This window comes from Oryctolagus cuniculus, chromosome 1, assembly GCF_964237555.1.
Source record: "Oryctolagus cuniculus chromosome 1, mOryCun1.1, whole genome shotgun sequence".
NCBI lineage: Eukaryota > Metazoa > Chordata > Mammalia > Lagomorpha > Leporidae > Oryctolagus > Oryctolagus cuniculus.
In genome coordinates this window covers 156,891,237-156,906,801 of record NC_091432.1, presented here as the reverse complement: position 1 = coordinate 156,906,801, position 15,565 = coordinate 156,891,237, and the positions used below count along the sequence as shown (strand labels likewise).

Here is a 15,565-nt window from a genome sequence, read left to right as displayed (position 1 = left end):
CACATTTCTAGCCTCCTCTGTGGAGCCAATAGGAGGCAGGAAGGGAAAATTTTCTGGGAGGATTCCACTATTCCCTAAACAACAGATGTCTCCGTATTCTTCAGTCTCCTCTACTCTGTAACTAGACCCTGGGTGATCCCTGGGTATTCCACTTAATTGCATGCCATTTCATCCTTGCTCAGTAATTATACTTGTGTGTAGTTATGAGTAAAGTGATTTTTCTTATCTATGCATTAAAGTTAAATTTTGCTCCTGGGGTTTAGTGCATGTGCCTTTGCGTGGCATCAGTAAGGAGCATGTGTGCTTCTTCCTGCCATGTGTGAGAGAAGAATATGGTCAATTATGATAGTGAAATTTACTCAATGTGATGATAAACACTTTTAAAAGCAGCTCAACAAATGATTACGGATTTCACACTTTTACTAATTGCTTCAATTTCTGACTGAAATAAAAATTTTCCATTTGCTTTCATATTGTGGAGTAGAGATCTCTAGAATCTCTTATAAATATCCAGAAAAATATCTCTCATTTTCCACTTTACCCTTTTATTCTGGCCTCTTTGTTGCTATATCGACCACTGTCTTATTTTTTCCCATATAAGAATACTGGGAAGGGGTAAGTACCTTCATATTTGTATGAAAATACTAATAAAATGTGGCTAGAAAATGGAGCCAAAATATTTTTTGTTAGGCAGAAATTTTGAACCCCATGCATTAAGAGGGGTCTCCAAAAACTCATGGAAAATCTGCATTATGAAAATATTATGCATGGATTTAAGAATATTTTTGCACTACAATATACTCATCTTTGTTTCCATTTTTTCACCAATTTTTGAAGAGCCTTTTTCCACAGAAAATGTTAAAAAGTCTATGTGAGAAAGAAAAGGGATTAAAGGAAGAAAGAAAAGAATGGGAGAAAGATTAGATATCTATCATCAGTTGAATGGATAAAGACTTTTCCTTAAGGTCCTTTCCAAAATTCTGCTTGTTGATGATTCAGTCAGTAGATGATGCTTTTTGGTATGGCTATATAGTTCTAGGCAGTGGTGTGAATACTTTAATATAATTTGCTCTGAATTTCAGGAGAGGAGCTCACAGAGGGAGGACAGTGTGTCTGGGATTGATTCCGTGGCCCAGGACAGAGCCCATTCCGTTTAGTGCTCTCTCTGTTCTGGGATCTGCTCCCTTTTCTTGACCCTTAGTTTAGGGGTAGGTACAGTTCTTCTCACTGACTAGTTATGGGACACTACATCATCCTTTGTTCTGGATCCCTTTTTCTCTTTTGCCCAGTAGGAATACGTGCTTCTGCAGTCATATTTGTTTTCTCTGTGCCCAGCACAAATCCTACATTTTTGTTGAATGAGTGAATGCATTTTATCCAAAATTCTATCTTGCAAGCCATGATTCCTGCTAAACTAAGTTTCAAAAATAGCAGGGATGAAAAATAGAAGCGATAGTTCCAACTGTGGCATTCTGTGTCATTCTGTGATGAATGACAGAATATTAGAAACCTAGCTGAAGGCAAATGTTGCTTTAAATATAAATGCTTGTTCCTAGACCATTTCCTCATGTCCATCCTTAAGAAGACACAGAATTTCTGAGCCAAAATTATAAATATTCCTTGAAGAGTATAAATCAATCAATGGTTTAATTCTGATCCACTGTTAGTAATGTCATTGACAATTGCCAACAATTCATCTTGAATTTAATTGAGACTTTTTTGAAACAATATGCTAACAAATAAAGAAGAAACTAGAAGAGGAAATTTGGACCCCAGAATTTTTGTGGAGTTTAGTTAGATATAGTGTGTGTTTGGTCATACTGAATGTACTTACCAATTCTTTTCATCCGCGAACTGCCTTTACCTGCCAAAGAATGACTTGTTTCCTACAGATAATAAAAAAATCAGCAAAGAGGGCTTCAAAGTTTCCTTTCTAGTTTTATGTTTTTAATTGACTCCTACTATGAATGCAATTTTTACACTATTCTTGTTATTTATAAAGAAAACAAAGTCACTTGGACACTGACTTTTCTCCAGATATATACACATTTTGTTGGCGCAGGAGCCCATTAGACATTTGTCATTGTTAGAATTTCCTGAAAACCACAAGATTTTTTTTCCTTTAGCCTGCCTCCTTAGTGCAATAGGCAGCATGTTAGTCTCATATTTCCCTACTAATATATGGCCAATTCCTGTACCATTTGTGTATATTCAAGAACTATAGAACATTTATTAGATTAGAAAAGAATTGCTGATGAAAAAAAGAGCAGTTGTATCTTTCCTCAGGCACTCTAAGACAGGAAATAAATTTCTTGTGATTTTAGTGTTTGCTTGAAAATACAATGGGTACAAAATTGTGGATTGAGTATACACCTCTCCTTTGGTTTTATTTATAACTAACACAGCTATTATATTTCATTACTGTAAGTAAGACAACATATCATGTTAGTTCCTTATCTCGTTTTGTTGCGCCTCAGTGAAAATCCAGGGCATACACAATTTCTGGGTCTCAGTTTTCTCATCGATAAATAGTGGATAAAAATAACACATACAGGTAAAGCCTTTGAGAATATTGCCTCACACTTAGTAAGTACCCCAATTATTAGATGCTTTTATTCTGAAATCTCATAGCATTTTTCAAAATGCACTAGTATTTCTGATTTCTATTTTGGTTAATTTTGTAAAGACAATATCATATTTAATAAATCCCAAGAAAGGAAGATTTCATATTGGCTCATGTTTTCTACACAGTTTATAGCTACCACCACCATAATTCTTAGCTCATCATATGTGAAATAAAAATTTGTACACATATATATAGAGAGATGTATTTTAATGAGTACATGTAAACTTTATTTAACAGGAAAATTGATAACTTTGAAATTCTCATTGCTTCTTTCCAAAATAAAATAATTTTATCATTTTGCTAAAAAGATGTAATACAAGCTGTGGAGCTTCAATTAGCCCTTGGAAAGCTTGGCTATTTTCATGAAGTGTGAATGTTGCCTGAGAATGGAAATTTTAAAAACAGGAACTAAACTGAAAGTTAAGATTATAAAATGGAAACAGGAATGAGAGAAGAATCATCAAATCACCATTTGTTCAGTGTCTTCAAGATCTTACCCACTTTGTAGAAACCTGGCACTTGGCTGGAGTAGGGCTCAGAAGCTTCAGTTCCTGGGATGCTCTCTTCCTGGTTAGGTAACAGGAAAGGAGGAAGAAGATACATAGATACAAGCTATGCAGTCAAGACTGAAGGAGCATCCTTGAACAAAGTAATGAAAACTAGACTTGTTGGAGGCTTGCTACCTTGTTCTCAGCATTATTTCTCCCTTCTCCTTATGTTAGAGGCAGCTACAAAAAAAAAAATCTTTCTCTCTCTTTTTTTTAAGATGTATTTATTTATTTGAAAGTCAGAGTTACACAGAGAGAGGAGAGGCAGAGAGAGCTCGTCTATCCGCTGGTTCACTCCCCTATTGGCTGCAATGGCCGGAGCTGTGCTGATCCGAAGCCAGGAGCCAGGAGCTTCCTCCAGGTCTTCCCACGTGGGTGCAGGGGCCTAAGGACTTGGGCCATCTTTGACTGCTTTCCCAGGCCATAGCAGAGAGCTGGATCAGAAGTGGAATAGCTAGGTCTTGAACCAGCACCCATATGGGATGCTAGCACTGCAGGCGGTGGCTTTACCCGCTAAGCCACAATGCTGGACCCTACAAAAAAAATCTCAAAAGTGCTTCTAGACAAGACAATCTGTTAGGTTCTTTACAAAGCTAACAAACCTGTTATCATCATTATGTTTTGTATCATTGGGAATTGACTGCTTTTAAATTATTGTCAGTTGCGTTAACCATTAAACTTTGTGAACGAGAAAACAGAGACATATGCTAGATGTTTTAAAGGAGCCTGAAGTTTTTTTCTGATATCTGGGTATGGCAAAGGCTTGTGTTTATAAGCTAGAATTAAAGGAGAGCATCAGGGCTGGGCATCTAGCACAGTGCTTAAGTTGCTACAGGGGTTCCCATATCTCATATCAGACTGCTTGGTTCAAGTCCTGGCTCTTTTGCTTCCAATCCAACTTTCTACTACTGTGCACCCTGGGAGGCACAGATAATGGTTTAATGTCTTGGGTCCTCACCACTTACATTAGATCAGGATGGAGTTTCGAGCTCCTGATTTTGGCCTGACTCAGTCCTGGTTGTTGTGGGCATTTGGAAAGTGAACCAAAAGGTGGGAGACCTGTTTCTATCTCTGTCTCCCTTTCTGTCTCTCTACCTTACAAATGAAATGAAAAACAAATAAATTTTGAAAATCTATAAAAGGAGATGGCCATGATTTTTCCATATTGTTTTGAATAAACTGCTTTGTAGATAAGAAAGTTTCAAAGTTTGGTGAGCTTGAAATACATAAATATACATACACATATAAATTTTAACTAATGCAAATGGATTTAAAAGTATGAGGCTCTGAGTCCCATTATTGTGGATTTGAAATGTTAGCCTGGAATTTACACTCTGAAAAAGCAAAGAACTGGAAGTTAAAGATTTCAAATGAGCCCTTTCTTTGTTTTCAGCTTATATTTTCTTTGTGTTGTTAAATTGATTTGTTGATGCTCACAGAATTATGTAAAGGTCTTTAATTTGGGATAGGGTAAAAAAGGTTACCTTAAGTTCTCTTTCAACAAGGTAGAAAAGCATGGTGTCTCTTTTGCTCAAAATGCACTTACAAAGTGCATTTCCTAAATTTAAGTATGGGGGCATGCAAGGATAGATAAATAAGGTTTTTTGGTCTACAAATATGAGATTTCTTTATTTTTTTCAAAAAAAAAAACTTTGTGCATTTCCTGGACTGCTATGCTTTATTTTAGATACTAAACCTATTATTTTTATTATTAAAATCCTGCTTTTTCTTTTATCTGTGCCCATGTTGTACTCTCTCCTCCAAGCAGCCATGAGCTATCAGGTCTTTGCACTGAACTCTGTTTCTGTCTTCAATCTCCTTGTAAATATGCTAAGTTATTCCACAACCTCTCTGCCATCAATGGGTAGACTTAATCGAGATAATATACAAAATGCTGCTTCTTTGTTGTTTATGCCTATCAAAAAGGGAATATTATTTTCAAGTCAAGATAGCTCATGTAAAGGGGATGTGTTGACAAATCTCCCTGTGAAGGCACAGATGCTTGAGATGTGCTGCCCTAGCCCAATTCTCATTTTGATTTATTTAAGTTTGGAAATAACAGTATTAAATTAGCAAAGACAAGCAATGAACAAAGCCCTGGAGATGAATTAGCCATTGTCTCTGGTCCATTAATCTCCTCTTCAATTCTAGAGAATTGTGGCTCACCCAGACCCGAAGATCAAATAAAATGCCTAATTGGGAAAATCCTAAGCAAGTGTGTCCTGGGGAGCTTGAATTTATTTGTCACCGACTCAAACAACTGTGTTGTTTATATAAGTCTTTAAAACCCTGATACTTTTCCGCTACTATATCTTAATCCCTGTTTCTTTATGCTCAGGAGGGCAATTTAGAGTTGTTTTCAATTAACTAGAATGGAGAGGGGCACTTATTCCAAAAACAGATAGCTGTGTTGTATTTTGCCAAACATGCTGAGTGGTTTAGATCTAAGCATCAGGTTTGGGAGACTCTTTGGGGTCTCCTTGAACATAATAATATCTGCTCTGTGATGATTTTAATACCAGCATGAAAATAGTTGAATATAATCACTATTAAGGACATATTTGTGGCAAGGAAGGTTGAGATGTTAAGGCTAAACCCAAAATGTGAAGTAAAGAGCTGATATAATCATGTAGGACAGCAAGCAGTCCAGATAGTGCAGCACTTTCATTTAAAATATGCAGATGATATGCAGATAATTGAGGTCGAACTTTTATTTTAACACAGGGCAGAACAGAATGAAAATCAGTTTGCTGGAATTTGTTCACACAGAGGTGGGGCATTTGTTTTCACTAGGCAGAATGCCTATCTTTGAAAAAATCAAAGAATAGAAACTGGAAATCAATTAACTAACAGTGAAGTATTTACAAGCACGTTAATATTGACTGTCTCAACAATTTAAATGTTGCGTGAATGTTGCTTAGCATTTTGTAAGAGTTTTTTCATTTACTCCTAACAGTGGACCAAGGGCAGATAAAACTCTCTGTATTTTATAGAGCAACAAATGTTGACATCTAGAGGTTAGAGATGCACCTATGATCTGTCAGCTGCCAAGTGATGGGACTTACGTTCACACTCAGATTTGCCTGTTTCCACAGAATGTGCTAGCTGTACTCACATGCTGGCTGTTATCACTGAGACTGAAGAATTACTAGCAGAGTTTTTTGAAGGGATTGGCTAAGTGAAATAGAATATAGGGAAAATACTGACCTAGGTAAGCCATAGGTAACTTAGATTTGAGGCATATAGGAAGGGATGCTCTACTTAGTAATGTCTATGCAATGGTGAAAACCCACTCTAAGTCCTCACTGCGTAATGAGCTAAACTATTAGTGGAATTGTATTGGATTCCTTCAGTCTGGCTTATATTTTCTGGCACATTATTTTACTTTGCCCTCAGTTGCAGTTATTAGGTGGATCAAAATGTTAATGTGCTCAGAAATGTTACACATGGATCAAGTCAAACTATATATTACACTGATTTCATTTTTTCTATTATTGATCAACTACATATTAATTTATTTTAAACAAATGTTCCTTTAAGTCAAGCAGACTGTATTTAAGACGAAGAATGTTTTATACATAATTATCCTGATAGTCTAGGGCTAGCCTTTTAAAAATTATTTTTTTATTTATTCAAAAGGCAGAGCAACAGAGAGAGGGAAATGGAGCTCTTCCATCTCTATTTCACTCCCCAAATGCCCAGAAAAGCTGGAGCTGAAATAGGCTGAAGCTGCAAGCCAGGAAATCCATCCTGGTGTCCCACATAATTGGTAGAAACTCAGGTACTAGAGCCACCATCACTGCCTCCCAGGGTGTACATTATCAGGAAGCTGGATTGCAACCAGAGGTAGGAGTTGTTCCCAGGTAGGACAACATCAGATACAGGCATTCCAGGCTGTGGCTTAACCCGCTGAACCACAACACATGCCCCTAAGCTTAGTCTTCCTGACTATTATTTTCTGCAATGTTATTCATAGTTACTTAATAGACAATCACATCTCAAATGGAAATTTAAAATATTTCACTTCACAATAATTATACTGGTATTTACAAAGTGCTTTTAAGTTAAGGGACTTTTAGGCATAGTGTGTTACTTGGTTCTCAGAGTAGCCTTGTGTGGTATGTATTATTATTCCTACTTTACAGACGATGAAGTAAAGACACACAGATTTTAAGTAGCAAGACCAGTTATAACAATGAAATAATGGCTTAAAATAAAATGTCAGTAACAGAACCAAATAGATGGGAAGGAATATAAAAATATTAGGATGGGACATTGAAACATTTGCTTTGGAGCATACAAATTTATTCATTCTCAGCTCTTCAGGATGTGATATTTCAAGAAAGATTTCTGCAAATAATTTAAAATACTCAAGGAGAATTTTTAAAATGTTGAGTGTGATTCTAATGTTTTCTAATCTTGAAAATGATGACATTATGGCTTCAAAATATTTGCTATTTATTAGTTCAGACATTGCTAATTAATTATGTATCAATGAACAAAAGATACTTTGGAAACACTGTCTCTGTGATCAATGATTTTCATGACCTTCCCTTTCCAAAAGGCATAGTCTTCATGTGTGTTAATGGGAGTTGATATGCAAAAGTTGTCTTTATCTGAAGTTGGACGGTGTTATGATCCAAAAAACCATGCTTGTAACAAAATGGCCAGGCAATTTATGAAGATGATAAATTGATTATCTAGGATTGTGCATATAGAATAAATTATAGCCTGACTTTGCATTATTTGGTCTAGTTGTTTTAGCAATTTGTGGCTGCTATCTGTCTCATTAGAAGCATTCTATATGGAAGCAAGACTAATCGCTCACTGGCTATTATTTCATTCTGTCAATTAGTGAATGCAGATATATTGATTACTGTCTATGTTCCAGGCACCCTGCTTGAATTCGGGGATACAAGCATGAGCAAAAGTGGACATGATTATTATTCTCATGAAGCTTTCAATAAAGTATAGGAGACAGATTTCAGTCAAATGATATAAGATGAGTAAATGAAAGACTAATTTACTAAATGCCATGGCAGAGTGATATATTCTGTACTATTAGAATGCATGATTGGGGAAACTAGTGTTCTTGAGAATCTAGAAAGGTTTTCTTAGAAAAGTTACAGATGAATGAAAAACAAATAGGAGTTAGGTGAAAAGGGAAGGAAACAGCATCTGTACCATAGGTAGAGGACATTCAAGCCCCCTTGTGGAAAGCAGCATGGAATATGCAGTGACTGGGGAGCAGAAAGTGAGGGAGACTATGATGGAGGGTAAGGTTGGAAGGATGGTTAGGTACTCGACCCTGTAGGAACTTGGCTTATTAAAGCTAAGTGATCATTTATTTATCCATTCATAGCACATTCAACAAATTGTATTCTTACACATAATGACTTTTTCAGGTAGGATGGTTAATTTTATAGATGCATTTGATGAGACATGGTGCCTAGATATTTGGTCCAACACTGTTGTGGATGTATCTGTGAGGGTGTTTTTATTTTTTAACATTTAAATTGTAAAACAGGTTACCCTCCATAATATAGGTGGTCATCCAATGAAGGCCTTGGTAAAGACTGATCTCCCCTAGCAAGAGAAATTCTTCCAGTAAACAGCTTCTGGACCTGAACAGCTACTCATCCATGACCTCCTGTCTGCCAGCCTACTAAGCCTCCACAGTCACATGAGCTAAAGTAACTCCCTTTCTCTCTCACTCTCTCTTACTATATAAATGTGGAGTTTCTGTTGTTTTCTCTGGAGAAACTTGATTAACATGCTAGGTTATGGAATGATGGAGCACAAGCTTAGTTGGATATTTCAAGCAGAGTTACAACTGATAATAAAGAAATAAGAGATATAGCATGATGCTATGAAATTAAGACAAATGAGTGGGCTAGACAAATCACTGGGGAAGAATGAGTATGTTGTGAGTTAGAGTGCCTATGCAAACTCAAGGAGTTGATAGGCTTGAGTTGAGAAGATGAGGAAGGTAGGTCAGATGTGGCATGAGCAACAGAATGGAGGCAAAGATAAATGTGGGGTGACTGCAATCCACCGACTGGGCCAACTTGAGTAAAGGAGAGGGTTCTGGTAGCATAAGTCAAACCTGGCATCTCTCCCTGCTAAGCCAAGAGGCCAATTAGAATCCGGAGTTCCCTGGTTTTTAGAAGAAAGATACTGTGTGGGGGAAAGCTGAATGAGTGGCACTCTCATTGAAAAGGCAAGTTGAATTTTTCTTTATTGGGTTTGGCCTAAGGCACCAGTTAGGATGCCTTTGTCGCATATCAGAATGCCTTGATTTGAGTTCCAGCTTTGGTTCCTAATTCCAGTTTCTTGCCATTGCAGACCCTGGGAGGCAATGATAGTGGCTCAAGTAGTAACATCCTTGCCATTCCTGTGGGGCACCTTGGTTACACTCTTGGCTATGGGTTCTGGTTCCTGAGCAGCCCCAGTAATTGCCAGTATTGGCAAGTTCACTAGTAGAAAGGAGCCTTTTCTGTGTCTGTCTCCTGTGTGACTCTCTGCCTCTTGAATAAATAAATAAATAAATAAATAATGTTTAAATGTTACATCCCATTGATAACTAAAAGGATCTTCTTTATGAATTATTGAGGAAGAGAAAATTAAATAAACATCCTGTACAGCAGTCTAATTCTGTCCAGATTGTTTTCACCTCACAGGGGATATGGAATAAGATGAGTAGAGCAAAAAGAAAGTGAAATAACCAGTCCGCCAAATGTAGCCAGAGAAGCAGTGTCTTGGACTCCCAGCATGTGCACTCAATGAGAGGCGTGCTCCTGAGGGAGCCGTAAAGCAAGCCTTCTGCTGGCTGGCGATGCAGACCTGCAAGAGCCAACTGCGTTGTCAGAGTCCTTTACTGCTCTTTATGCAACTAGGTTAATCTTTTCTGTTGTTTTTTTCTTTCTTTCCAGAAAAGAAATCTGAGAGAATTTTACTGTAGATAATGTCTGAGAAAAGTTCTTTCTTTCAGGTGCACTGTGGTGCTGGCTGCCATAAAGCCAGTGAGTTCGTCCATCTTGAAGGTTACTTCTGATTTGTCACTCAGTGGGTTCAGTTTACAGGGGCAAAGAACCAAGACATCCCATTTTGGGTAGGTACATAGTGCATTTCTGATGGGCTGCTATAGGCAGGGGTTCATTTGTTCCACCCATCCCACTGCTTTAAATAACAGATTAGTGATTTTGTGCAATTGACATTTAACCCCGGGCATTAATTAAAACTGGCATGCTGTGTCATTTGGGCAAGTGTGGGTTGGAAGAAGGTAATATGGTACTTCCAGCAAACAAGCTGTGAAAATCTTTTCAAAACTTCTTCGTGTGTTTATGATGTGTTTATTGGTTTTAATGACACTGATATAATTTGGGGCAAGTTCCCCCAAATTGAGCAGCATCCTGCATTCAGTGTTGGGGAAGTAAGCAAGGGTTGGAAGTGTTTTACCATGAATCACCTTTATCCAAATGTTTATTGCATTCAAAAAATATGTCAGGCACTATGTTCAGTAAGTCCGTGTACCTCCCTTTGTTATAATTTTCTTGCAATTGTGTATTAATCCTGTCATGAATTTTACTGAGCACCCACTATGTGCCTGTAGCTGGGGATCGTGCTGTAGATAAAATAGATGAGGCTCCTTATCTTATGGGAGGCTACATCCAGCTCAACTAGAGAGACAGTTATCAGAAATAGACTGTAAGTTCCACACAGCCAGGGGTTTGTGTCTATTGTAGCTCCATCAATTAGAATGGGACCTGACAAATAGCACATACTTGCTAATTTTTGTAAAAAAATTTAAAGTTGAGAGGGTGGAAATTAGAGAACTGAATTATTAAGTCCATGGATCTCTATGCCTATAAAATACATATGTTTTCTAGATAGTATATGTTTTTAAAATATTAACGAATTTGGAAAGAAAGAGAGACCTTCTATTTCACCAGTTCACTCCCCAGATGACCACAATGGTCAGGTCTCAGGCCATGTGGAAGCCAGAAGCCTGTAACTCAGTTCAGGTCTCCTACCTGTGTCTCTTAGGGTGCACTTTACTAGGAAGCTGGAATTGAAAGCAAAACTGGAACTTGAATCCAAGCACTCCATCTGATGTGGAAATGAGGATAATCAAGGTGGTGTCTTAATTATTGCACCAAATGCTCAACCCTATAGTTTTTTATATAAATATTCTTATATATTTGTCTCCAAATAAGAAAAAATCTAATTATAAAGCTCAAATATCTCCCTAGATATTGTCTGAATATTGATTTTGGTTATTATTGTTGTTATTTTTGATAAGAGTATCATATTTCTGTGAAAACTATCCTCCCATCTGGTTAGGAAAATTCTGACATCAAAATAAATTTTTGCATCACTAACTATGCAAACTATTCTTTTAGCTATAAGAGATAGAAAAATGAACAAGCAAAGCAGAGTCCTTGCGTCTTCTAGGGAGAAAAGACAAGAAGTAAAAATGCATAATAAATAAGTATATACGAGAAGTGACACAGCAACACATCTAATGAATAAAATAAAATAAGCAAATGTGATAATGAGACAAACAGAAGTTGATGGTCAGGTGCAGTCTCTCTAATGTTCGAATTGAGACCATAATGAAGAAAAACACTCACATGCAGAACAAACTATGGAGAACAGTGCAAGAAGAAGGGACAGTAAGAAAGAAAAAATGTGGCTTTTAGACTGACAGCAACATTGTCGTTTGTTATACATCATGATAACCCATGTACTGTACATAGGGAAATGGAGCTAGCAAGGCAAGAGAGGAATTTGCATTTTATTTTACTTGCATTAAGAAGGTTTTATTTGGCTTTGTGTTGCTGAGTGGAAAGTTTTGATTTACACTTGTGAGTCACTCTGGCTGCTGTAAAACTCACAATCTGCATGACTAGTTAGAAAGTGGCTTCCATATTTCAGGCAAGAGTTAATGATGAAAACATCAAGATGCAGTCATGGAAGGGTTATTTGTTGTGACATAACTATTGGTAGGCTGGATGAAAGTAGGGTGTGAAGAAAGCAACTGAGGATGACTGGAGATCATCCTGTTTGAATAGCTGTTGGAAGTAATTCAGTAACAAAGAGGAAGACTTGAGAGTGGGGTGGTCCACTATTATACAGTAGGTGAGCAGATGAAGGTGCATTAGGAATAAAGTGCATTAGGAAAGTTCAGAAAGATTTATTTTCATTTTAACAAAAGTATGTGAAACTATCAGATAGTTTAGGTTAATTAGCTTTTAAAAAGAGGAAATTTGATCAGTTTCTCTACAAGGTTTAGGTCACAGTTTAATGGTCAGTGTGTTGGTCAGCTTGTCATTACTCAAATGAAATACCTTAGACAAGCTACTTGTGTGGGAATGAGATTTATTTAGCTCGCAGTTTTGGTGGCTGAAAGCTCATGTGGACATGATGCAGGCTTTTGACAAAGACCTCATGTTGGATGTCGCAGTGTGTGTGAAACAATGATCCCATGGGGACCCAGGAAGCAGAGAGAGACTTGGTGGGGCCAAACTCAGACTTTTATAACAACTTTCTCATAAGAACTACTAATAGCTTGCCTCCAGTCTTCTAAGGAGCCCTCACTGGGTCCACCACTTAAAAGTTTCATCACCATCCAACAATGTCACCATGGGACCACACCTTTTACACATGGAACTTTGAGGAACACCAAAACTAATATCCAAATCATAATAGTCAGAAAATTATGACAGACTTGAGGACAGAGGAGAGAGCACAAAATAGTCATGATAAAGAATGTTAATGAGCAGAGATGTATGGCAAGACTATCGATGTTGGGGTTGCCATTTGAGATTTTTCATCATAAATTTGAAAGAAGACTCTTCTATATATTCAAATCTCTAGGTGACAATTAGTATCTTGAATCAGATATTTTTATAATTTAGTATGATTTGGAATTTTCCAAGTATATATGATGAGGAAAGAGAAAAGTGAGGTGGTTGAGTGGTTTGCAATGTAGTTAATGGATTGCTAGACCATGGAGCCAGTATAGATAAAGAGAGAAATACAAACACAATTAGAGCATTGAGTAGTGAAAAAGTGAGTGGTGGATTTCAGTTCAAACAAAGCAAGAAAACTTTTAGAGTAGGGATACTAGAGTCACTGAAAGAAAGAGAAAGTAATGGGAATTTGAAATCCCTGTTTGTAGTTGATGTGTGTTATTGCTGAATTTAAGTCTAGTATCTGATCATGTGAATGGGAGACTGTGGTGGATTAGAGGAAAAGGATTAGTGAAAAGAAGGATTTCAAAGAACTTGGAATTCAGGGTGTTGCAATTATAACAGGAATTCCCAGGAGAGGAAGGCCACTGGTGAGAGAGCTGCTGAAGTCCTTGTTGTATCATATCGCTAGGGATGACAGGGTTTTCAAGAAAGACAAAAACTAGGAAGGGTAAAAGATGATTAAAAAAATAAAAAAATAACACATAATTCAAAGCAAGTGAAACCATTGAAGGAAGAAGGAGAGAAATTATTTGGAAAAGGCAGTGGTAGATGATTACCTGGAGAAAGTCTGCATTATGCCCATTGTTGAGGAACAGTGTTTAACATCCTGCTACTTTTAAGTGTGCCATTGTTAAGTGAGCACCTTAGCTCCCTGAAGTATACGGGGTGTGAATTAGTGGGAAAAGGGCTTTCATTAACTGTTTTTTTTTTTTTTTTCAATGTTCAGTTTCCTTTAATGACCCCCATTTCCCTGAAGGACAGGTGCAGGCAGATAGGTGATGGCAAGAGGCATTCACTTGAAGACCTTGCCCTGACTGAAGGCTTTGCCCACATGCTGGAAGGCCCCCTCCCAGGCAAAGTACTCTCGAACCAGCATCTGGGTTTCCTCGCTGCTCGGATCCAGTTTCCTCCACGTACACGACTCGTAGTTCACCTGCCAATCTGGACTCAGCGGAAAGGCAAGCTCTTGGCCTCGGAAGACCCATATTCCAGAAATGGAGCTGCTATTGTTGGTTCCAAAGAGGATGACACTGGCAAAGGCATTCTTCCTCAGCTTATCCAACCGCTGGAACATTCCAGTGATGAGGTTGCAACTCATGAAAGTCTGCGTGAGCTCTTCAGGGAAACGGTACTCAGCATACCACAAAGACCAGCCATCCGTGTCAAAGTGCTCCCAAAAATATGGCAGCGCCACAGAGAGAGTGTCCTCATTGGAGCACTTGTGTTTAAACTCATCCAACACAAAGGTACTTTTGGGCAGGTGGGCAAAGGGGTCCTTTGCCTTGGGCTCAGCAGCCAGTGCCTGCTCGCATTCGTCCATCTCTTGATCAGGAGCTGGGGCAGCTGCCCTTTTCTCCTCTTTCCGCTCAGTCTGGGGCTTCTGCTTCTCCTCCCGTGAGCCTTGCTCTTTCCGTGGCGTGTCCTTTTTAGGCTGGCTCTCTGCAAACTTTTTAGCATCAAAATGGGCCATCTTTTCACACAGTTTCATCTCCCCCAAGACAGCCCGAAACTGCAGCTGATTAATGCAGGTGAGGAACCAGTGGTTGGTATTCGGAAAAGCCTGGTGGAAAGAAGCCTCCAAGACCTGTTTATAGAACCATAAAAGGGTGCAGACAACTGTGATGTCAGCCAGTGTCACTCGCTCGCCCACCAGGAAAGTCCTCGTCTTCAAATGAGCATACAGCAGCCCCAGAATCCACCTCACCTCTTCCTTTGCATTCTCAGTGGCCTGCTTGTTGTGACACATGATGCCCAAGGTGGGGAACACCCAAATACTGGCTGGGAGCACTATGTCGCTATCGGCAAAGCTCACCCACTGCACCACCTGGGCGGCCGCCTCTGGAGTACTTCCCTGCAACTCCTCATTGCTCACATAGTAGGCAATGGCGTTGCTCTCAAGCACACAGACTCCATCATCACCTTCAAATGCTGGAACCTTACCAGCAGGGAATTTGCGGAGAAATTCAGGGATTCAGTTGGTCTGGCCACAGTGGAAGTGGGGTGGTGCAGAGAGCACGCAGACCTGAGCCCCGCTGTACTGAGCAACGATGAGGGCCTTATTAAAGGCCCTGCAGTTTTCAAGATATGTGCACAGGGTCCCAGCCACCATGGTGATTCCACAGCGAAAGGGCTCATTGACTGGTTTGTAAAATCATTTTGGTCTGTGAATGATCATGGTTCTGTTAGAACCATAAGGTGAAGGAGTTATTCAGAGGATAGGATGTAAATATGGGTGCACTTGTTGATGAACGCTGGAGAGCTTCATAAGACAACCAGCCAGGAGTCTTTGGAATGGGGCCACCCATGCCTGATAGGATCATACTAGGGCATGCATAGAACGGGAGAGAGGGTATCTGTGAGGTTTGGAGTCTTCATAATGGCTATTCTTAGACATTAGAAATGAAAGGTTTTGA

The 15,565-nt window shown here is 38.7% G+C and overlaps 1 protein-coding gene across 1 annotated transcript; it reads right to left on the bottom strand.

Moving 5' to 3' along the window:
- Positions 1 to 13,852: 13,852 nt before the first annotated feature.
- LOC127482561 (elongation factor 1-gamma) lies at positions 13,853 to 15,261 on the bottom strand. The gene is given in 1 exon segment (XM_051859048.2): positions 13,853 to 15,261. A coding segment is annotated over 1 exon segment (1,317 nt). The 3' UTR covers positions 13,853 to 13,944.
- Between the last annotated feature and the right edge of the window lie 304 nt (positions 15,262 to 15,565).